General features: G+C 35.3%; 7 protein-coding genes across 10 annotated transcripts in view; 5 read left to right on the forward strand and 2 right to left on the reverse strand.

The window, feature by feature from the left end:
• Positions 1 to 1,131, forward strand: part of LOC111479101 (ENTH domain-containing protein C794.11c-like) — a 1,996-nt gene extending 865 nt beyond the window's left edge. For both annotated transcript variants that reach the window (XM_023123579.1, XM_023123581.1), the window contains exons 3-4: positions 69 to 230; positions 321 to 1,131. In XM_023123579.1, coding sequence (XP_022979347.1) covers positions 69 to 230; positions 321 to 873 — 715 coding nt within the window. In that variant the 3' untranslated portion in view covers positions 874 to 1,131. The remainder of the gene's footprint in view (positions 1 to 68; positions 231 to 320) is intronic.
• Positions 1,132 to 1,167: 36 nt separating this feature from the next.
• LOC111479102 (60S ribosomal protein L14-2-like) lies at positions 1,168 to 2,569 on the reverse strand. The gene is made up of 5 exons (XM_023123582.1): positions 2,456 to 2,569; positions 2,241 to 2,342; positions 1,896 to 2,025; positions 1,683 to 1,795; positions 1,168 to 1,471 (listed from the first exon to the last, which is right to left on the reverse strand). Exons 1-5 carry the CDS (start codon positions 2,456 to 2,458, stop codon positions 1,418 to 1,420), a joined length of 402 nt encoding a protein of 133 aa, XP_022979350.1. The 5' UTR covers positions 2,459 to 2,569; the 3' UTR covers positions 1,168 to 1,417.
• A 612-nt stretch (positions 2,570 to 3,181) lies between these two features.
• LOC111479103 (60S ribosomal protein L14-1-like) lies at positions 3,182 to 5,498 on the reverse strand. Its single transcript, XM_023123583.1, has 5 exons — positions 5,423 to 5,498; positions 5,189 to 5,290; positions 3,781 to 3,910; positions 3,544 to 3,656; positions 3,182 to 3,417 (listed from the first exon to the last, which is right to left on the reverse strand). Exons 1-5 carry the CDS (start codon positions 5,423 to 5,425, stop codon positions 3,364 to 3,366), a joined length of 402 nt encoding a protein of 133 aa, XP_022979351.1. The 5' UTR covers positions 5,426 to 5,498; the 3' UTR covers positions 3,182 to 3,363.
• A 1,608-nt stretch (positions 5,499 to 7,106) lies between these two features.
• Positions 7,107 to 7,697, forward strand: LOC111479227 (dCTP pyrophosphatase 1-like). The gene is made up of 2 exons (XM_023123783.1): positions 7,107 to 7,318; positions 7,418 to 7,697. Exons 1-2 carry the CDS (start codon positions 7,184 to 7,186, stop codon positions 7,646 to 7,648), a joined length of 366 nt encoding a protein of 121 aa, XP_022979551.1. The 5' UTR covers positions 7,107 to 7,183; the 3' UTR covers positions 7,649 to 7,697.
• Positions 7,698 to 8,995: 1,298 nt separating this feature from the next.
• LOC111479622 (glycolipid transfer protein 1) lies at positions 8,996 to 12,408 on the forward strand. 2 transcript variants are annotated; one of them, XM_023124378.1, is made up of 8 exons: positions 9,005 to 9,199; positions 9,336 to 9,342; positions 9,452 to 9,581; positions 9,939 to 9,994; positions 10,422 to 10,552; positions 11,096 to 11,231; positions 11,674 to 11,805; positions 12,069 to 12,408. In XM_023124378.1, the coding sequence occupies exons 3-8, from the start codon at positions 9,464 to 9,466 to the stop codon at positions 12,102 to 12,104; spliced, it is 609 nt and encodes a 202-aa protein (XP_022980146.1). In that variant the 5' UTR covers positions 9,005 to 9,199; positions 9,336 to 9,342; positions 9,452 to 9,463; the 3' UTR covers positions 12,105 to 12,408. The 2 variants fall into 2 exon arrangements, with proteins under 2 accessions (XP_022980145.1, XP_022980146.1); XM_023124377.1 differs by lacking the exon at positions 9,336 to 9,342 and having other exon boundaries at positions 8,996 to 9,199.
• Positions 12,409 to 13,049: 641 nt separating this feature from the next.
• LOC111479116 (CRIB domain-containing protein RIC7-like) lies at positions 13,050 to 15,076 on the forward strand. Of its 2 annotated transcripts, XM_023123605.1 has the most exons (5): positions 13,050 to 13,325; positions 13,412 to 13,582; positions 13,692 to 13,798; positions 13,893 to 13,980; positions 14,284 to 15,076. In XM_023123605.1, exons 2-5 carry the CDS (start codon positions 13,525 to 13,527, stop codon positions 14,673 to 14,675), a joined length of 645 nt encoding a protein of 214 aa, XP_022979373.1. In that variant the 5' UTR covers positions 13,050 to 13,325; positions 13,412 to 13,524; the 3' UTR covers positions 14,676 to 15,076. The 2 variants fall into 2 exon arrangements, with proteins under 2 accessions (XP_022979373.1, XP_022979372.1); XM_023123604.1 differs by having other exon boundaries at positions 13,050 to 13,582.
• Positions 15,077 to 16,013: 937 nt separating this feature from the next.
• LOC111479106 (KIN14B-interacting protein At4g14310-like) lies at positions 16,014 to 20,227 on the forward strand. The gene is made up of 3 exons (XM_023123586.1): positions 16,014 to 17,731; positions 18,127 to 18,740; positions 19,528 to 20,227. The coding sequence occupies exons 1-3, from the start codon at positions 16,163 to 16,165 to the stop codon at positions 20,066 to 20,068; spliced, it is 2,724 nt and encodes a 907-aa protein (XP_022979354.1). The 5' UTR covers positions 16,014 to 16,162; the 3' UTR covers positions 20,069 to 20,227.
• The last annotated feature ends 1,826 nt before the right edge of the window (positions 20,228 to 22,053 follow it).

Consider the following 22,053-nt stretch of genomic DNA (forward strand, 5'->3'; position numbering starts at 1 on the left):
CCCAAAAAAAAAAAAAAAAAAAAAAAAAAAAAAAGTGTTATCATACTTGTGGTGACTGCAATTTTCAGGCTTCGTAGTGTTGAGTGGAAGCAGTGGAAACAATCCTACAAATCACTGGTACTCCTTGAGTTCTTGTTAACCCACGGACCAGAAGAGTTAGCTGACGAGTTCAAGAGAGATTCATATATCATCGAAGCACTTGGAACTTTTAAGCATGTAGATGAAAGGGGGTAAAAATGATTTAACCAAATCAGTATTGTAAATAGTATCAGAGTAACAGCTATTCTCAAGGGATATTTGATTTTCTAATGATATGATAGGTTCAACTGGGGTGAAATCATGCACAAAAAGTCACAATCGATACTACAACTACTGAAAGGAGGCCAGACTTTAAAAGAATCACGTTTGAGAGCTCTGAAAATAACGAGAGAAATTCAAGGATTTGGTAGTAGTTCATCACCTTCTTCGTCATCATCAATACTGTCACCCAACTTTTCACCAAGCTTTTCGTTTGCATCAACAAGAACTTCATCATTTGGTTCATATTCTACTACTTTGAGCCCCGCATGGAGTGATTTACATGAGGGAAACAATTTTGAAAACTCCCCATCCGCTGATGATGCCTTTGAAAGCCATATTTGGGGAAGAAGGGGAAATGACAACAACTATACGGAAAAAAACTTTACAATCAAAGGACAACAACTTTGGGAATGCCTCCTAATCGAAGAGGATGAATCTCTACTTGACCCTGAGGATGAGGAAAAGAAACCAACAAGTTTACTGAGTGAAGTTTGCACAAAGCTCGTGGCGTTAAGTCCTACCAGTCTGGAGGGAGCAGGATTTGGAAAAGCTTCTAATAAATGTGAAGATTGAAGATTGAAGATTGAATATTGAAGATAGAAGTATTTGATACTACATTAAGATTTTGTTAGCAACTATATTTCTAAACAGGGTACCCTTTATAGAGGATACTTAAGTAAAAGTTAAGGCAAATGAAGCAGGCCGAGCCAAGACTGCTTGATAGCATACTTAGACGTATGAATAACAAGCAATGTTCATTTTGTAGTACAACTACGGTATCAAATATTTCAACAGTGCAGCGGCATCCAAGGGAAGACAGACATAAAAAAATTCAAAAAAACAAATAGAAAACAAAACCATACTCAGTGGCACAGATATTCAATTTAACAGTTGAACAGAGAAACATCAGCACTCAGCAGATTCAGATTCATGCTTAATTGGAGTAATATAGGCATCTTGTGGTAAAGATAGGTAAAATCTCACTATTGGAAGTACAAATTCCATACATCTCAAAACAATCACAAACTCCTGAGGGCTAGAGAAACAGAAGAGATAACAATCCAAACCTGATAAACTTAAACTCACAACAAAATTTGAAGCCAAAGGAATGTACTTTCTAAGATTCACTCTTTCTCAGCTTCGCAAGCTCTTGCCTCACTAATCCAGCTCTCTGCACACCAAAAAAAAAAAAAAAACAAAAGACAAAAAACAAAGAAACAAAGAAAGAAAAGAAGACTGATCAGCACAATAGAAAGTTACTGTTAAATGATAAATAAAACAAAAGTTCTTTCGCACTCTTTCATGCATCAACGCCATAAGAAAAGGGTCAAAATCAAACAAGAGAAAGTACAAACTACAGATTACATCAAATCATCACTGACCTTTATCTTAGCCAACATAAGCTTGAACCTATCGAAATCATTAAGTGATGCCCTTCTTTTCTTCACGAGTAGTTTTCTCCCCCAAGAGCTATCCTCCCATTTTTTCTGAACATCTGATATGGTCAATCAAAACAACAGGTTAAAGCAAACAAAAAACACGAAAGGCAGGGTGTAATGGGTATTTGTACATGAAAAATAAATTAAGAAGCGTACCAGCAGCCTTCATAGCTTCAATGAGTTCCTTCTTTCTAGGGACCCTCTTAATGTCAATTTTAATGTCAGTAAGAGAAAGTCTCTTAAAGTTCATTTGAGACCTGACCATATCAGGAGCATCCACCAAAGCCTGTATGCAGTTGCATTAATAAAATGATAGAACAAACAACTAACCAAATCTTGTCTACAAAGAGTCGGGAAACAGAAATGCTAAGTAAAGAGTCGGGAAACAGAAATGCTAAGTTTTCCGGGACTTTCCTCCAAGAAAATTGGTACGTACAACTTCAAACTGAAACTAGCAATTATCGATGAACATCACACGCAATAGCAAAAAAAAGAACATACTCTGTTCTGGTCAATAACATCGACAATGACGACAAGCTTTCCGTAGTCTTCACCGTAGTTGACAAGAGCGACTCTTCCGATCTCAACGTACCTCTTGAAAGGCTACAGAAACATTAAAAGAACGCAAAATTGAGAAAGAAGGGGAAGAAAATTATGACACCAAAAACTGTAGATTCGTCATTAGAAAGAGAGAAACGAAGGATAGGAATGCTTACCATCTTCGGCGTGCAAGGGGTTTCAGAGAAGGGCGAAAGAAGAAACTAGGGTTTACAGTGCCGATGTCGAAACTAGGGGTTTTTTTTATTCCCCTGTAGTTCCAAATAATTCTTTCATTATAACTTTAAATTTACGATTTAGTCCTTCCCAGTTTTGATAATCTTTTTTTTTTTTTTTTTTTAACTAAGAGTACAAATATTACTTCAATCTGTTTACTCTTATTTTATATTTTAAGAATACTTTCAAAAAATAAACCAATTTAGAAATATGATTATAAAATAGTAAAAAACAACCACAATTTTGTGTTTTGTAGCCAATTTTTTTAAAAAAATAATACAAACAAATTATATTTGATATATATTAAAAAATCATTAATTACTCATAGTTATCCACTAAAGATTGGATTTAATACAAACTATTATTATTTATTCTTTTATAGAATTTGCATAATTGTTATTGTATGATCACATAATTACATTATATATTTATACATATCGTAATTTAACAAAAATGAATTGAATTCATAATATAAGACTATTTTTTCAAGTTCCCTTTTCAATTGATAATCTAGAAGAACACCCCCTAGTCGTATGAGGTGGGGTGCTTGTGGTAAGCGGAATTCCTATAATAATAAATAAATTAATTAAAAAAAAAATATATATATATATATATAGTACAGTATTTGACTGTATATATATATATATATTAATTAAATTCGTCTAATGTTGGCACATTGGGATTAACCCAACTCTGTATAAAAACTCACTAAAACTTGATGTCCAAAACTTCCATGTACTTGAGATACACCCCCAACTCCCAAGGGCGGGAGGAACAAAAGGGATAACAATCCACACCTCATAAATTGTTCTCTAACAAAATTTGAAGCTATAGAAGAAATGCGATTACTCTAAGCTTCACTCTTTTTCAGTTTTGCAAGCTCTTGCCTGACCAATCCACCTCTCTGCAAAATGATAATGCCCATCGTTAGTAAATTCAAACTTGTATTGGGAATCCATGAGGATTTGAAACTCCTACACGTACTAGAGCATAAGAAAGGGCTAAAAAGTATACAACAGGAAGTGCAGACCTTTATCTTGGCCAACATTAGCTTGAACCTATCAAAATCATTAAGAGCTGCCCTCCTTTTCTTGACAAGCAGTTTTCTCCCCCAAGAGCTATCCTCCCACTTTTTTTGAACATCTAACATGATCGAGGCAACGGGTTAAACTTGCAGCAAACAAAGATGACAACTAGGAGGGACGGGGGTAGGTAGAAAGGAATTGGGTATTTGAAAGCGAAATAAGTTGAAAAATGAATAGCATACCTGCAGCCTTCATAGCTTCAATGAGTTCCTTCTTCCTAGGAACTCTCTTAATGTCAATTTTAATGTCAGTAAGAGAAAGTCTCTTGAAGTTCATTTGAGACCTGACCATATCAGGGGCATCCACCAAAGCCTGTATATAGTAGCATTAATGAAATGATAGAATGAGCAACTAACCAAAGCTTTTTTTGAGAATGATGCAGTACAAACCTCTTAAAGAGGAAGTAGAGATGCTTTAATAGCGGAGCTAAGATAATGTTGGAAGCAACTAATCAAATATTGAAACAAAAACTTCATCACCAGGAAATGACAACAAAAAATGGATACATGTGAAAAATCCATTAAAATCCTTTCTGTTCTTCACAACAGGGACAATTGGATAATATATAGTCACATTCATTCGGGAGATAAAAACAACTCGAGTCATCGGAACTTCAAACAACCATACACTTAAAGTATCCGCCAAACATCCATTAGGGGTCGGTGGGGAATCAGTCAGAGAAAATAGTTCAAGCCTTGGAGTTTGTGAGATCCCACATCGGTTGGAGAGAGGAACAAAATATTCCTCATAAGGGTATGAAAACCTCTTCTTAGTAGACGCGTTCTAAAAGCATTGAGAGGAAGCCCAAAAGAGAAAGTCCAAAAAGGATAATATCTGCTAGCGGTGAGCTTGGGTTGTTACAATGGTATAAGAGCCAAACACTAGGAGGAGTGCCAACGAGGACACTAGGACCCCAAGGGGGTAGATTGTGAGATCACACATCGGTTGGAGAGGGACAAAGCATTCCTTAAAAGGGTGTGGAAACCTCTCCCTAATAGACGCGTTTTAAAAACCTTGAAAGGAAGCCCAAAAAAGAAAGTCCAAAGAGGACAATATCTGCTAGCGGGCTTGGACTATTACAAATTTAATCATCTATCAGTGATAATATGCATCCTCAACCCCATTAACGCTTTAATGACAACTACTTAATGACCTAATCAATAAGCGGGACGTTAAATAAGAAATGCAATAGATTGTTCATAAGTTAACACTTCAAACTTGAAGAAGCTACAAAATGTTTTATTCATATACATGAGACAATTTCATTCATGAAATTTACTCCATAATATTTACAAAAGACCTTCCCAATTTACAATGAGGGCGGTGGAAGCCATAAAATGATTCTCATAGATAATAAATTGCGGAATTGATGAGACATGTATGTTAAGATCATGACACAAACATCAAATTCAGAAGAAATCAATCCATAGCTATAGGAATACGTTCGAAATAGAACCAAACATTGTGTCCTGTTAAATATATATCTTCTTGTTTTCGTGTCTTCCAAACATCCAAGACGACGGATACAACTTCAAACTATAAATTACTGCTCATCGATAAAAATCACAAGTAATAGCAAGAAAAACGTACTCTGTTCTGGTCAATGACATCAACAATGACAACGAGCTTTCCATAGTCTTCGCCGTAGTTTACAAGAGCGACCCTCCCGATCTCGACGTACCTCTTGAACGGCTACAGAACCGATAAGAAAGAAAACATAGAATTAAAGGACAATTCGCAGGACAGAAACTACGAACAAATTATAACACCACACAATATAGATTCGTCGTTAGGAAAAGAAAAACCGAGGAAGAAAATCCTCACCATATTCGAGTTGTAGGGTTTTTCAGAGAGGAGCGACGAGCCTAGGGTTCTTTCCTCTTTGAACTGGGTCCATATAATCCATTCCTTCTACATATTATTACTCTCTGAAATTACGATTTTAGTCCCTAATTATTATTAATTTGTGAATTAGTACCTTCCAAGTTAAATTAAGAAATTATTATATATTATATATGATAATATATAATAATTTCTTAATTTATATTTTAGTTTATTTAAGATATCCATCTAAATAAAAATAATAATAATTCCTTTGAGAGAAAATTGATTATTCCCACTAATTTTGATATTTTATTTCTTCGCTTATTTTTTTTTTAAAGTAGTCTTTATTCTATATTTTTATTTACAAGGTCCAAGCATTACCAAATATAGCGAGATTAAAACTTTTCCACCAAAAATAAAAAATTATATTTTAAATTTTAATTAGCAATAAAATTGTATGGATTATTCACAAATCAACCAATAATTCTCAATTAGAATATATTCTCTATTTTAATTAATGAGAGTCAAAATATATTTGGTATGCAAATCTCTTAATATTTTACTATTAAATTAATATTTAGAGAAAATGTTCGATTCCCATTTAAAATTTAAAAGAAGATATCATAGTTTTATTTTTTAATTTTTTTCTTTTTACAAAAGTATTTTTAGGAGGAAAGAATTTAAAGTCGGCCACCGAATTACTAAAACTTTATAAAAAAAATAAATATTTATGACGTAGATTAAAAGTATTATGTTATCTCTATTGATGATATTATTAAAAAATGATCTATTTGTGATATGCTATTAAATATCTATAAAAGCATACCAATTTTTAAAAATATATATTATCTTTATAAATCATTTATTTGTGTTACATATTTACTATTAGAGACTATATGTGAATATTAATTATATATTATTTGTAGTTTTTATTTTAGTAATTATTGAGTGCACAAAAAAATTATTTTAAGTTCAAAAGTAATTTTAAAATTGCTTAAATTATTTATATTGAATTTAAAATTACTTCAAAACATTTTTTAATTTATGCAAATTATAATTAAAAGATTAAATTGAATTTATATTTTAAAATGATTTTAAATGGACATTTTTCTACACTATCCTCGAATAAATCAATTCAAATATGGTAATTGGCTCAAAAGTATTATGAAATATGTCATAATTATCTGAAAAAACAGCCTAATATAGTAGGTTGCTTATTGCTTTTAGTCTGAATTGGAAATAAATTAAATGCAAATGAGGCGAAAATTAAAATGGTGGAATTTAAATAAAGCTTTTAACATTACTCATTTTGTTATTTTATTTTAAAAATCATCATTATTTTCCAGCACTTTTTTTTTTTTTTTTTTTTTTTTTTTTTTTTTTTTTTTTTTTTTTTTTTTTTTTTTTGCAATATATATATAAATATAAATATNGAAAGCAAGGGAATTTTTTATTTATTATTGTTTTAATATTTTGGTTAAAATTCCGAATTTATTTTAAATTTTCTAATTCAAACTAAAATTATTATTAATTACCCGTAAATAAGATATTAAAAACTATGGTTAAAAATGGAATATTGGGGGTGAGGCATATGGAGGAATCTCATGTTATTTGCTTTCCCACTTGGCTTTCTTTTTCCTCCTCATGTTGCCAAATAAACCTTAATTGTTTCCTATAAAGCCAAGGGGGCTGCTCCTTCTCCCATTGCCCACACACACAAAAGCAACACAAAGTTCTGAACCACCAGCAGCAGCAACAGCCATGGGAGGCAGCGAGCAAGCCGATGTCGGTGTCGTCGACATTAGCCTAAAGGACCTCTCGTCCAAGCTCGAGGAGTTCGCCAAAGTCAGAAATTGGGAGAAGTATCACAGCCCCAGAAACCTTCTCCTCGCTATGGTCATTTTCTCTTTCTCTGCTCGTTTCTTAACTATTGAACTATACTTACGTTGATTCAAGAATCGAACTCTTGAAGTTGAATGGTATGTATGATTGTAGGTAGGAGAAGTGGGAGAGCTATCGGAAATATTCCAATGGAGAGGGGAGGTGGAGAAAGGGCTGCCAGATTGGGAGGAATCGGATAAAGAGCATCTTGGGGAAGAACTTTCTGATGTGTTGCTTTATCTCATCAGATTGGCTGATATTTGTGGAATCAACCTGCCTGATGCTGCTACTAAGAAACTTGTTAAGAACTCCATCAAATACCCACCCCCATCCCAGCCTCTTTAATTTCTAATAACTCGACTAGAGTTTACAGCCTCCGAAAAGTTTAAATTTTTCAAATTTTATTAAATTACGAATTTAGTTCCTAAACAATCGTTCTTATATAATTAATCTATTACAATATATTTAGAAATTTAGGTATACGGCGACCTATCATTTAGAATCAAATAATTCATTTCTAGGTTGTATAATGTAGGACATTAACGGTATGATACTACAATCGATTGACACTTGGAATATGATGCCTTATAAAAGGTAATCTCGAAAAAAAAGATTTTTACACTTGTTCATAGTTATTCTAAAAAATAATTTTTTTTTATAATAAATTATAAAAATAAATACGATGATATATTATTACATCACAAATAGTACCAATTTTGAGGGACAAATAATTTAGACATATACTATATGAATTCTCAATTATTTATTTTTAAATGGTTTGGTTCTGTTCTTATTCTCAATTAAAGAAGAATAATTTATCTACCACAGACATAAACTACATGAATTCCAAAAATTTTATTCCTAGGAATATCATTCTCAATCCCTTATTTAATTTTTAGAATACCTCTCTCCTTTTCATATTTGCTGAACTTAAAAAAAAAAAAAAAAAAAAAAAATTGAAATTTATTATCTAAGTTAAATATGAATTTATTATTCAAATATAAATATGTAAATAAAATTAATTATTATCATTCGCTAGTTCCACATATTTGACATTGAAAAAAGAATTAAATGTCTTAACCATAGAGTATAATATACTAATTTTAATATTAAAAATTTATTAAACATAAAATTTAAAATTTAAGGTATTTTTTAAATATTAATTTTGTGACACAGACAAACTTAGAACTCATTTGTAATTAAATAGCATTTTAAGTATAATTTTAACAATTAATCTGATTAAATAAAATGATCTTAAATTCATTTTTTTTAATTATCTTAAATGCTCTGAGAATTAATTTTTTTAATGTATTTAAAAATTGCTTGCATAAACGAAAAAAACTTAAAGTTTGTGGATATAATGAAATATTAAATAATTTAGCAAAAAGAATACAGCTGGCAGCGGTAGACGATTTGATTGGACGTGATTAATGGAAAATTGGTCGGCTAACGCGTGAAGGCATTATTATTATTATTTATTTATTAATAATATTATTATTTACTACAAGGATAATATAATGGGAGGCATCGAAGAAACGTATTAAAAAAAATTAAGAATTTAGTGCCAAATTAACGTTTAAAAGATTATGGGATGAAAACGCAATCAAATTTAAATTGGAAGGTCAAAAATGTAATTTTGTTATATTTTTATTTTTTAATTTTGATATATTTTTATGCCAACACATAATAAAATGGGTTGAGATTCTCGTCTCGCGTCGTGGAAACGGGACCCCTAAATTTAGAAGAGAGATTCTCAGAACATCTTACTGCTCGAATCCCGCGTTTTCCGATATCTTCCTCCTCTATCATTTCCTCATTCTTTCAATTCAACTCTCATTGCTTCGATCGGAGATCTCAAAGCCGCACAAACCACAGCACAAAGGATCTTTTCTTACCGTAAGTGTGCATTTCCTTACTTCATTTGTCGGATTTCTTCATTGTACTGGTTTGTTTCCGGCTTTCCGCTGTGATCTGGTTGAATCGTCTCTTGATCTCATTTCCCCTGTGTTTTCTCCGCTTCTTTTCGTTTCAGGCAAAAGGTAGATGAAATCGTAGTATGATTTAATCATATAAGAACTTTCATCTTAATTTAAGTTGACTGTCTTGATGCTGATCAATAATTGTGATTGATCTCTGTTTTGAATGCAGCAAAGAATACAAATGGAGGGAACTGTGTTCGCTCCTGCCCTGGAAGGAATTCAGCACGTCAAATCTGAAGCAGGGGAGATTTTGACCAAGCCTTTCTTGGAAGTGTGCAAACATATTTTGCCTGTTATCGGTGCGCCCCCCCCCCCCGATCCCTTTTGAATTTCGAAACTTCTCTCTAGTGTCCTGGAGTTTGCCTGCATATGATTTAATTTTGAGTGAAGAGAAAAGTTTATCAAGAAGATAATGTGGACTTTATGATTTGTCTGCTTGAAGTTAGTTGACTGGCATTTCTCTGTTGGTGGACTAGAGAACTAGATTTGTCTTTCTAAGGTTTCTGGAACTTTTAATGTCATATATTTTCATACCGAAATTGAATTCCTGCTGAAACATAGCATAAATAATTGCAAGCTCATAATCAGATTACCACTAACTGATCAGTTTTACGAATTGTCATTCTTAAAATTAATCTCAATTATTTCTAATGCAGACAAGTTTGGAGCTGCTATGGCACTTGTTAAAAGTGACATTGGAGGCAACATAGCGGTAAGCTGCCCACGTTGTTTTACACGAGGGGAAACTTCAAAGCTTATAATATGCATTTGTTTACTTAATTTTATATGTGTATCTTATTTTATTTTGTAGGCTACTAATCACTATCACTGAACACAGGACTAGCTAATTTTTTATTATTTTTTGTTTATTTGCCAAATAAGATAGGAGTAAACGAATAACATATATGGAAAAGTAGTGAAAGGAAAATGTATTGTACCTGAAAAAGAAAGAATTGCATCCATCTCACGTGCATTCGTGATATACAGCTGCGAGTGTTTTTTGTACTCCTGATAGGTAGACAAATGAATGCCTTCGCGGCTCTCAAGTTTTTGACATCATATATTGCTTGTGTTTTTGTCGAAATGCACTCAGTTTTGTAGCGGGTATGTTTTATTCACCTTATTATTTGTATCTGTAGAGATTGGAGTCCAAGTACTCTACCAACCCATCTGAATTCAACTACTTGTACGACTTGGTGAAACCTGAGATTGAAAGTAAGACTGCAAAAGGATCATCCAGTTGTACAAATGGTCTTCTTTGGTTGACAAGGTTAGACAATGTCTGGTGAATTTGTTGCTTCCTTTTGATTCTGGCACAACTAGAGATCCACGTGTTGAATGTTATCGAGGATGCTTTTAAACATGTAAAATTTTAATAATGTTTGTCATTAAAGGTTACAGAACCAAAAACTAACTGGTGATGAAGCCTCCGTCATCATCCATGAGACACTTTTAAGGGATTATCAAAATTATGCAAAATAGTTTTCTGTTATAAATGAACTACTTCAGTTTTCCCCTGCCCCATCTGGATGTGTATCCTTGCATTTTTCTTGGTTGTTGCATTGCAGGTGACCTGCGAGTTAGCATTTTTAATGTAGCTCTTCGTACTTCTTAATTCATGGAATGAGTTTTTACTTGCATCTAGAATGAATGACTGAACCAAATTGCTCTTTTCTTTTTTGTAGAAAATTATGTAGTAAATCTTTCTTTTTAACCAAACCCAGAGATATAAACATCTAGGATAAGCCTGCAAGTTGGATCAATTTGATTAACACACACTTTGGTTCTACTTGCATATTTTGATTCTTTTCAGAGCCATGGATTTCTTGGTAGAACTGTTCCGCAACTTACTGGAGCATCAGGATTGGACAATGTCCCGTGCCTGTACAGAAGCCTATGGCAAGACCTTGAAAAAGTGGCATGGTTGGCTGGCCAGTTCAAGTTTCACTGTAATCCTCTGATGCCCCCACTAATTTAATTTTAATATTCTTTGGTACATGAGGAGATTTTTGGCCCAGTTTGTTAGTTGCAGCTGTGTTTTTCCCCACTTTCTTCATTTTCCTTCCACTTGTGCTTTTAGGAATTCGATTGAAGCTTAAAAAATGCCAAATCATATTTCTACATTTTTATTTCTGGAATATATTGTCCAGCTTCTTTGGATCTAAAACTCTTTCATCCCTCACAAGCAAGGTGTAGTATATGAGTTGACATTTCATGACTTGAAACTTTCAAGAAACAAAACCATGTTGCAAAAGATACGAGCTACAGAATCGTGGCAAACACATTTGTAACGTGTGAATTAACTGAATGTATTTTATATCGTTAAGCTCAATCCATGAATTGTGTTATGAGAAATTATATGTGGATTTTAATCGGATACTGAAATTGTAGGTTGCCATGAAGCTTGCCCCCGATCGTAAGAAGTTTATGGATGTTATATCAGGCAATGGCAATGTTGAAGCTGATATAGAGCAATTTTGTTCAAAATTTTCACCTCTCCTCGAAGAGAATCACAAGTTTCTGGTAAGATTTCTCAAATTCCTGAAGGGGCTGTCTTAAAACTTTCAAACTTGATGATGCAACTAGTTCAGTTTTGCAAGATGGCTATGCTTTTATTAACTGAAGTTTCTGAGCCTTGGGCGATCTGAAATTTAGTTTTAGATTGAATCTCCAAGTCTATTCAATCTTTTACTTTTTCATCTTGAATTATGTATATCATCAGTTAGTTATAAAACAGTAGATTAAAACATCCCTGAACCTGACCAATGAAATACTCTCTTTTACAGGCTAGTGTTGGCATGGACGAGCTCAAGGCTTCGTGAGAGAGGCTGATTGTTGCTGAAAATCGAGTGACCGTCTCGATTATATTGTTACCTATATGTTATAGCTTATTTGAAATCCCTTTAACATCCAAATTCAGACAATCCTTAAGCCTTAAAGTTCTGTCTGTGATTTGATAATCTTATGTTTCTATTTTTGTATGTGCTTTTGTTGTGCGTTGAATCACAACTAGCTCATCACCACATTATGTCCCAACGGGAGTTCGAATCTTGTAGAATTCTCTTTAAATCCCTTTGACATTTACATATTGGAAAGTTCATTATGACTAATCTACACTATTATTGTTTTACCAATTACCTATTGAGTTATAATATTAGAGTATATATTATTTATGAAATATATCTTAAATATTATATTTTAATATTCTTTATTTATTTATGATTTTATTTATTTATTTTATATTTTTTTTCATGGGTACGCATTACTTATTAACTTAGTATCTTATTTAAGATTATGAATATCAATCAGAACATACATTTCTAATTTTATTTTTATTTATATTTCTCTCATATTTTCATTCTCTATTTCTATTTATATTTCTTATTTTTAAAATTTTATTTCTATTTATATTTCTCTTTCTCTATTTCTATTTATATTTCTCATTCTTAACCTAGCTTTTTCAATCTAAAATTAACATTTTCATCTAAAATTAACAATACCGTATAAAGTCATTAAAAAGATTAAGTCTCATTTAAAAAATAAAGAATTAAAATAATTAAATATTGTTTTTAGAAAGTGTCATTTAAAATAGCATTGTGAATTGAAACACTAAAAATTAAAAAGAAGCGTCTGGTTCAGAAAGCTCCATCTAGAGAGAAACTAATATTATAAAACTTTTTTTTTTTAAAATTTATTTGTAATAAAAAAAAGGTGTGATTAAAAATAAAAAGAGAAAATATTGCGAGATGGATGGCCGTACCGTTGCATCCCAACCGCTGTTCCCGCGCTTTCACAAAACAGGCATTGAAAACCTGCGCTAAGATTAGCTCATCAATCTGCGTTTTCCATTCGGATTTCTACGCCTCCCTCTCCGTAGTTCCGTCATAATCGATTCCTCTCCTAACTAACCAGGTTTTGATTGACTGGTCTCCGGCTTCCGTTTCCCCCACCATTTTCCTTTTCCGGCCACCGTCGATCAAAACCTGCCCATTTCCTCCCCCTTTTCTCTTACGTCTACCTTCCTTAATCTTACGCTCAACCGGGTTTCACTCTTGTTCTCTAATCTCACTTTTATTTGCAAATCACGCTTTGAATTAAGCTGTAATTGTGAATTTTGCTTGAATCGCAGGCGGAGGACCATTCATTATTTAGGTTGGAGTTTTTTCATTTTTTTTTTCCTTTCCTCTCGAGATCGGGTAGTTAAGGGTTTCAGTTTATAGCTAATCGGAAGACGAAAGAAAAATGGGTACCTCTGTTAAGGGCCTCATGAAAGGAATTAAATACATTTCACAGATTTTCGGTATGTTTTCTTTTTCTTCTTTTCATTTTCGTTTTCGTTTTTGTTTTCCCCCAATTTGCTCTGGGTTGTAAAATATATTGAATGATCGGTTTGAGCGAAATTCTTGCAGATGAAAAAGAACAGGAAATGCAGATTGGGCTTCCCACTGATGTTAAGCATGTCGCTCACATTGGATGGGATGGTCCATCTGCTAATCAGAATAATACACCTACCTGGGTATGAATAATCTCAGCCCTATTTGATTTCATCTTTTGTTTTCAAGTTTTCTGAACATCGATTTGAATTGTATGTGTGATGCAAAATTTAACAGATGAACGAGTTCAAATCTTCGCCACAATCCCAAAACTCAGGCGATTTGGCTAATTCTACTGGGGAACTTGCTCTTTCTTCTGTCCGAGGTATGCTTCATCTTCTTCTTCTAATCTATATTCTGGGGTGACTGAGATGGCAAACCATTATAATCTCACCATTTATGTAGAGAATTATTAAGATCATGAGTTACATTATCTCTGTTGGGTATAGAGTTTTTTGGAAAATTAAAAGCAAAGCCATAAGAGCTTAAAGAAGACAATATCATACCATTGTGGAGAGTTTGAGGGTGGCTGAGATTTGGTTTAGAATGGTAGCGGTTTTTTGTATGTTTGAAATCTTCCTGAGGATGTAGAATTGAAGTTGGTAATGGGAGTGATATTTGAATATAGAATCTGGAGAGCTAGATGTGAAAAAGGAAGGTCGAGCTCCAAGGTCAAAACGCCAAACTTCAACAGACTCTTCCTCATCCTTAGACTCTTCTTCTGCTCGGCGGAACTCGGAGAAGAACTCCAGGCGACAGCGATCATCATGCCCCTCAGGTGACTCGGGACCCCAGGAAGGTAGTTCGTGCAAGGAAGGTAGTTCGCGACATGCACGACGTCGTCGTGGTTCAGCTCCCGGAAATGAAACAAGCACAGAAAATCCTGTCCCAAAACATTCTCATCGGAGGAAATCTAAGGGGTCATCGGACGGTGGTGAATCATCAAAATCAAGAAACAACGACTCTTTAACAGACATAACTCTACCAGTTTTGGAAGCAGTGGACGAAGAGAAGGGATGAGCAGAATTCCAGACAAGGAACTACTAAACGGCATTTCAAATGGTTCCTTGCCCCAATAAGGACCAAATTTTGTTACCTTGGAGATGAAATGATTTTAGCTTCAGTAATCGGTTATTGTTTTACTACCAAGCAGAAGGGTGTTCTGTAACATGAGCGAACAGCCATTTCTTGAAAATAATGTCCCACATGTAATCTGAAATTTGGATTTCTACATTGTTCAGCATCCCTTTTCAATGCAGTGGGGTTTAGTATGATCATCATAAACCACTGTTATTGACAGAAGCTTTGTAGTCACAATAACAGCACTTAGATAGAGCTTATTACTTCGTCAAATTTGTTGCACTTTTGTGCACCATATGAAACATTTCATCTCTCAAGTAATACAACTCTCTTTACGTCTATAATATACTCTCTCTCTCTCTCTCTCTCTCTCAATTCTCCCTTAAACCAGAGACTTCTTGCTTTTCTCTTCCTATCTATGGCTACAGCAGTTGATCTCCGAGTATAAGCTGGTGTCCAAGAGTCAGATAACGAAACTAATGAGCGGCGAGCAATTTGTGGATGGTAATGTTTCGACTCATCATCAACGTAAGTGACTTCAAAGTCATCACTTCCTGTGTTAGATGGAGGCTTCAACACATCTGGAATCCGAGTTACCTCTAATGGTGGAAGCTGTGACAAGTTCCCAGTTGCATTCACAGACAATAGATCAATTATTCTGGTTTTTTGTAAACCCAAAATGGAAACAACACTAACCCACGATTTCAAACTTGTGAGCCAATGTATTCATCAACAGACGGAGAGTCCGACGAGGGGTCGGAGTAAACATTGTCTGAAGCAGATTTCAAAGAGAAATTTCTTCTGGGTACACCGTCGCCGGAAAGCAAAGGCAGCCGGCGGGAACACTTGACCTTGAAACTGGGTGCAATCCGATGTATCCTGGATGGAGAAAGACACCCAGAAAAGGTATCGGAAGGACGGATCTGAAGTGGAAACTGAAGAACAGAGCTTGCTAGAGCAGCCATGGGCAACTAATTGAATGGCGAGCGAAACTTATGAACCATCAATTGAATGGTTTGCAGTGGATGTTCTGGAAATCGGAGGAGGAGATGGAGGTGAGGAGTGGAAGTATGAAATGGTGGGACAGATAGGATTCAAATCCAACAATATGATTGGCCAGGTTGAACTGACTAATTGAGATCTCAACGTACAATATCTTTTTTCTTATGGATAATTATTAACCATTGATTTAGGGAATAAAAATATATTTATTCAAGAAAATTAAATTCAAAAACTCAAAATTTGATATCAATTTCCCGCCCAAATGCACAATGGAATCCCTCTCAGTTTGGGTTCGCCATTGTTGCATTCCCAAATTCATATCCATAGCCAAACTCGAATCACTTTCCACTCAAAATCCACAATTTTAATCCATTTTCTATTCCCATTCCATTCCATCCCATCATCACGGCAATTCCGCGCCACCCATGTCGGCTCCATCCGCTCGCCTGCTTCGAGATCGCAGTGGCGGATCCGCTACCTTAGACGCCGCCATCAAGTCCTCCAAACCCCTGACACCGGTTTCTTGTTCCAATCGAAAGGCTACTTCCGATTCATCCTGCAGATTTTCGTCGGCGGGGAAAGAGAATCCGAGGTCCACGTTTAAGGTTCCTATGATGGCCCAAAAGCCATCGATCCGGGCCGTGCCGCTAGTGAACAAGGCTGCGGCGATTGCTGTTACCGATGCTGAAAGTCGTGCTCGGAGGTCCACGTCTTCGGTTCCGAGAGGTAGATGCTCTAGTCCTTCTGAGTTTATTAGGGTTTCCGTTGATTCTCGTATGAACCGGAGGGTTTCGGTTGATCGAGTGAGAGGATCTGTGGGCGGTGGAAGAGGTTCGCGTGGTAGAGGTTCTGAGAGTAATAAACAGATAGTAGGAGTTCAGGATCTGAATGTGATGGTGGGTGGAGGAGGGCCGACTGAATTAAGGGTTTATAGGGAGTTGAAGGGAAATGTAAAGCTTCGAGCGAGCATGGATAGTAAGCTTCGGATTTCTGAGCCTAAGCAACATGCTGATGATGAGAAAATTGAGGATAAACCACTGGAGATTAAGGTTTTAGGAAGCCATAGTGGGGAAGGTATTGACAAAACATTACGAAGCGATGAAAATGGTAGAAGTTCGATTATTTTCGAGAGCGGCTTCGCAGTTAATGAAGCACGAAAAGAAAATTTTTGTATCGTTGCCGAGTCGAGCATTGTAGATCGTCGTGGTGTTAACTCTAGTTTGGAGTCTGAGCAGAAAGATTTGGAGATTGTCAAAGAGTGTACGGGTAACAATTATCCAAGCAAGCTCCATGAAAAACTTGCTTTCTTGGAAGGTAAGGTAAAGAGGATAGCATCGGATATTAAGAAGACAAAGGAAATGTTGGATTTGAATGGTACTTGTTCATCTAAGCTGATACTTTCAGATATTCAGAAGAAGATTTCTGGGATTGAGAAAGCGATCGGGCATGGTGCAGTCAGTTCTGGTACAAACGAGAAAGATATCAAAATGGGTCTGAAGGATGAGGCCAATGAGGCAGATATTAGCACCAAGGAATTGGAGGAGAGACTATTTCCTCATCGTAGATTGCTCGGGAATGGGATGTCAATGAAATCAGCATCAGATAGCTCTAAGAGCAATGAAATCCATACAATTGAAGAGAACCCAGTTGCTCTGGAGTTTTTGGAGCAAACAAAAGTCACCATGAGGAGCGAACAAGTTCAAGAAATGGAAGGAAATACTTCTGCAGGATTGCAAGAATCATCAACCCAATTCATGGGTAAGCAAGAGGCTGAGTTCGTTCTCACAAACGATGAGATTCTTGATAATTTTGATGATCAAGAGAATAAACAGGGAGGTCTGATTGGCGAGGAGACAGATGATACTAGCATCTACCCGATGAATGAAATAGGAATTAGAACCTCAACAGGTGGATGGTTTATGTCGGAGGGAGAGGCTGTCCTTCTTGCTCATAACGATGGTTCATGCTCGTTTTACGATGTTACTAATACAGAGGTATTTTAAATTAGTCTCTGGTAAAGGCTAGCTCGTTTTTAACTGTATGGACACTCATTGGTCATGATTGTACTTATTAAGAATCACGACGCTCTACAATGATATGATATTATCTACTTTGAGCGTAAGTTCTCATAGCTTTACTTTTGGTTTCCCCAAAAGGTCTCAAACGAATGGAGATAGTATTCCTTACTTATAAACCCATGATTTTTCTCTTTATTAGTCAATTGTAAACTACTTCTCAATAATTTTAATACATCTTTCATACAACTTAGGCTAATCCCATGGAACAATGGTTGACTGATTTGAAATGGTTTTATGAGAATGCCTCCTGTTGTACAAATTGCTAGATGTTTGCTGAGATTTATTGTTTACCTATTGTGTTCATCTGTTAGGAGAAATGTGTATACAAGCCACCAGAAGGAATCTCACCCAATATTTGGAGAGACTGTTGGATAATACGTGCCCCTGGAGCAGATGGTTGCGCTGGAAGATATGTGGTGGCAGCATCAGCTGGGAATACGATGGATGCAGGTTTTTGCTCATGGGATTTTTACAGCAAGAACTTACGAGCTTTCCAGATTGAGGGTGCAATGCCCTCTTCAAGGACGGCACTCGCCCCCTTACCCCATAACATTGTGCAAAAGCGTTATGCTCCAAGTTATATGCTGGTGCCTGAAACGGAACAGTGGTGGTACAAGCCGTGCGGACCTCTGATTGTTTCAACTGCTACCTGTCAAAAGATTGTAAAGGTTTTTGATGTCCGTGACAGTGACGAAATTATGAACTGGGAAGTGCAGAAGCCTGTGGCAGCAATGGATTATTCTAGTCCCTTGCAGTGGAGAAACAGAGGAAAAGTAGTTGTAGCAGAAACAGAAGCATTATCTCTATGGGATGTTGCTTCTACAAGTGCTCATGCATTGCTCTCTGTTTATTCATCTGGCCGCAAAATCTCTGCTCTTCACGTCAACAACATGGATGCTGAATTAGGGGGAGGAGTTCGACAAAGGTACTATGATCCTTTATTTTTATTTTTACTGCTCAGCTGGTTGGTTTGAAAATACTTGAAATGTGTGAGATCCCACATCGGTCAATCAGTCGGGGAGAAGAACGAAACATTCTTTATAAGGGTGTGGAAACCTCTCCCTAGCATACACGTTTTAAAATCTTTGAGGGAAAGTCCGAAAAGGAAAGCTCAAAGAGGACAATATCTGCTAGCTGTGAGCTTGGGCCCTTACGAATGGTATCAGAGCCAGACACCAGGAGATGTGCCAGTAAGGAGGTTGAGCCTCGAAGGGGGTGGACACGAGGTGGTGTGCCAGTAAGGACGCTGGGCCCTGAAGACACGAAGCGGTGTGCCAGCAAGGACGTTGGATCTCGAAGACATAGAGGCGGTGTACCAGCAAGGACACTGGGTCTTGAAGACATGAAACGGTGTGTCAACAAGGACTCTGAGTCCTAAAGAGGGGTGAATTGGGGGGTTCCACATTGGTTGGAGAAGGGAACGAGTGTTAGCGGGACGCTAGGTCCCGAAGGAGGACGAATTGGGAGATCTCTTATCGATTAGAGAAGGGAACGAGTTGGGGTGGCCATAATCTATTACTTCTTGAAAATTAAACCTTTTCCATACTCAAATTTGTTATAACCAGCAAACCTGCCCATAAGCGGCTTTCATATGATCTTAAAATAGGTTAACCCATCAGCCTGCTTTCCTTCTAAAAAGCTTTTTATATTCTCTCTGATTTATATTTCTTAGTGAGCAGTGATTCTAAGAGGTTTTGGTTTGGTATATGCAGAATAAGTTCAGCAGAAGCAGAAGGAAACGATGGTGTATTCTGCACAACAGATTCTGTAAATATTCTGGACTTCCGCAGCCCATCAGGAATAGGCCTAAAGTTGCCTAAACCCAGCCTTGGCGCACAGTCTGTTTTCTCTCGAGGAGATTCTGTGTATGTTGGTTGCTCCAGTGGCAGGTCAGGAGGGAGGAAGCCGCAACCCTCTTCAGTGGTACATCAATTTTCTATTAGAAAACAGGGCCTCTTCTGCACTTATGCATTACCAGAAAGCAATGCACACGCCCATCATACAGCAGTAACTCAAGTTTGGGGGAATTCTAATCTTGTCATGGCTGTCTCTGGATTGGGGCTGTTTGTATTTGATGCCTTAAACGATGAAGCCTCACAACCCTCCTCAGTTCATACTGAAAGCACCCAAGTGTTCAGGGAAGTCGTTGGTTCAGATGATTTGTATTCACCTTCGTTCGATTATTCGACATCGACATCTCGTACGCTTCTCATATCAAGGGATCGCCCTGCAGCATGGAAACAATTGTCATAGGTAATTATTTTTTAAGCTGCTGGCTAAATGATGTTTGGTTTGATCTGTCTTGAAAAGCTGTATAAGATGTTTGTGTCTTATTTTTAGTGTTCTATGTAAGATGGTAGAGCAATTGTTCTGCATTTATGATTAATGAGATCATGTTTTGAGTTCTGCTTATGAGCGACGAACTTCAACAATAATATGATATTATTCACTTTGAATATTAACTTTCATGGTTTCGCTTTTGATTTTAACAAAAATGTTTCGCACTATTAGAGATAACGTTCTTTACTTATAATCCTCTTAATTAGCCAACGTGAGAACTACTCTTCTCAATAATCTTTAACAATCTTTCCCTTGATCAAAATACAACATATAGCCTTCTTTGAGGCCTTTTTCTCTAGAGCCCTTAAAAACAAATTACACCTTTTGTTCGACACTTGCTACATCTTTAAAGCTCACAATTTCTTTGTTGGACATTTGAAGATTTTATTGATATGACTAAGTTAAGAGCATGACTTTGATACTATGTTAGAAGTCATGAACCTCCACAATGATATGATATTGTCCATTTTGAACATTAGTGTTCATGGCTTTACTTTTGGTTTTCCCAAATGCCTTCATACCATTTATCATACTGTTATAAAAAATCGTGGTTTCTAACAAAAACTTGACCTATATGGCAAAGTAGACAAATCCTTAAAGTCACAATTTTCCTACGTAGCACGTGAATTGATATGCAAGCAAATAATAGGAGGTTTGGACTATAGTAGAACACAAGAAGGCCAAATATTGCCCCGCCCTATTAATAGTGACGAGTCGTATTCGTTAAAATGAATCTTAAATTAATGTATAAAAAGTAGTTGAAATAATCACAAGAACAATAGCAATCCATTTTGTGAGAGATGAGGCAACAAAAAGAAAAGTAGAGCATTCAAGAAGAGTCCCCCACCTTCCTCCTTTTTCCACAGCCCTCTCTTTTATTTATTGGGATCCCTCCTACTTCTTAACTGCCCATTAAGGATGTCTTATGTTCGTAGACATGAGTAGAGGTAGTTGATTAATGTTCAAGCTCACCGCTAGTTGATATTATCTTTTTTGAATTTTTTCTCTCGAACTTTCTCTCAAAATTTTTATAACGCGTCTACTAGGAGGAGGTTTCCACACTTTTTCAAAAAATGCTTCGTTCACGCTCTCCAACTGATTTGGGATCTCATAATGCACCACCTTTAAAGCCACTGATATGAACCAAGAAATATCAATCATACAATATACTTTAATGAATATGTGAAGAAAATATTGTTGAAATTATCAAACATATTTTAATTCATGCCACATTGAAGAAGAATGAAGTTTCATGTTATAAATTTTGGGTGGATTACAATTTAGAGTAATTTAGAGTTATTGTATTTTATTAATGTATTTTAAGACTTTTTATTTACTTTAGTTACAATTACATGATCGTTAATTATGGTTATTAAGTATGAATGTTACACTCTTAGAAGGCCTTTAATAGTTTCATTTTGAGACTATATAAAGTCATGTAGTTGTATTTGTAGGTAGACTTAGAAAATATAGATAAAATGAGCATTTCTGCTTTAAAAATGCTAGAAATAAATATTTTTTATTTGTTATTTTAAATTAACATAAATGCTATTGAATGTCTATTGAAATATTGAAAATATAAAACACAACAATTATGTTTTTTTTTTTTTAAATTTTATTCCACGTGGGTAGGATAGTCAAATTATGGATTTTCAAAATTGTAAAATCTATCCATTAAAATATGTTTAAATAGATGATTATTTTTTACTTGAATAAATGATGCATTTTTATTTCAATAAAAATAATCTTATTTTTTATACGATATGTAAAAATAAAACCATAAATAAAAATAATTTTTATAAACTTAATTTTAAAAATTCACTATAAGAAGCAGTAATGTTTAATTAGTTGGGTTGAAGTCGAGTGATTAATGGTTAACAATTGTTGTGTCTATTTAA

This window comes from Cucurbita maxima, unplaced genomic scaffold (genome assembly GCF_002738345.1).
Source record: "Cucurbita maxima cultivar Rimu unplaced genomic scaffold, Cmax_1.0 Cma_Scf00005, whole genome shotgun sequence".
Taxonomy (NCBI): domain Eukaryota; kingdom Viridiplantae; phylum Streptophyta; class Magnoliopsida; order Cucurbitales; family Cucurbitaceae; genus Cucurbita; species Cucurbita maxima.

What these genes read in the sequence shown, in the direction of transcription:
- LOC111479102 (XM_023123582.1), bottom strand. An exon ending in ATGTTATTGACCAGAACAGA is followed by an intron (nt 2,026 to 2,240) that starts GTATGTTCTTTT and finishes AACTGCATACAG; the next exon opens with GCTTTGGTGGATGCTCCTGA. An exon ending in TGAAGCTATGAAGGCTGCTG is followed by an intron (nt 1,796 to 1,895) that starts GTACGCTTCTTA and finishes TGACCATATCAG; the next exon opens with ATGTTCAGAAAAAATGGGAG.
- LOC111479103 (XM_023123583.1), bottom strand. An exon ending in ATGTCATTGACCAGAACAGA is followed by an intron (nt 3,911 to 5,188) that starts GTACGTTTTTCT and finishes TACTATATACAG; the next exon opens with GCTTTGGTGGATGCCCCTGA. An exon ending in TGAAGCTATGAAGGCTGCAG is followed by an intron (nt 3,657 to 3,780) that starts GTATGCTATTCA and finishes CGATCATGTTAG; the next exon opens with ATGTTCAAAAAAAGTGGGAG.
- LOC111479227 (XM_023123783.1), top strand. Translation starts at nt 7,184, where the DNA reads ATGGGAGGCAGCGAGCAAGCCGATGTCGGTGTCGTCGACATTAGCCTA. An exon ending in GAAACCTTCTCCTCGCTATG is followed by an intron (nt 7,319 to 7,417) that starts GTCATTTTCTCT and finishes GTATGATTGTAG; the next exon opens with GTAGGAGAAGTGGGAGAGCT.
- LOC111479622 (XM_023124377.1), top strand. Translation starts at nt 9,464, where the DNA reads ATGGAGGGAACTGTGTTCGCTCCTGCCCTGGAAGGAATTCAGCACGTC. An exon ending in ACATTGGAGGCAACATAGCG is followed by an intron (nt 9,995 to 10,421) that starts GTAAGCTGCCCA and finishes TTGTATCTGTAG; the next exon opens with AGATTGGAGTCCAAGTACTC. An exon ending in AAGAGAATCACAAGTTTCTG is followed by an intron (nt 11,806 to 12,068) that starts GTAAGATTTCTC and finishes TCTCTTTTACAG; the next exon opens with GCTAGTGTTGGCATGGACGA.
- LOC111479116 (XM_023123604.1), top strand. Translation starts at nt 13,525, where the DNA reads ATGGGTACCTCTGTTAAGGGCCTCATGAAAGGAATTAAATACATTTCA. An exon ending in AGAATAATACACCTACCTGG is followed by an intron (nt 13,799 to 13,892) that starts GTATGAATAATC and finishes AAAATTTAACAG; the next exon opens with ATGAACGAGTTCAAATCTTC. An exon ending in TGCTCTTTCTTCTGTCCGAG is followed by an intron (nt 13,981 to 14,283) that starts GTATGCTTCATC and finishes ATTTGAATATAG; the next exon opens with AATCTGGAGAGCTAGATGTG.
- LOC111479106 (XM_023123586.1), top strand. Translation starts at nt 16,163, where the DNA reads ATGTCGGCTCCATCCGCTCGCCTGCTTCGAGATCGCAGTGGCGGATCC. An exon ending in ACGATGTTACTAATACAGAG is followed by an intron (nt 17,732 to 18,126) that starts GTATTTTAAATT and finishes TTCATCTGTTAG; the next exon opens with GAGAAATGTGTATACAAGCC. An exon ending in GGGGGAGGAGTTCGACAAAG is followed by an intron (nt 18,741 to 19,527) that starts GTACTATGATCC and finishes TGGTATATGCAG; the next exon opens with AATAAGTTCAGCAGAAGCAG.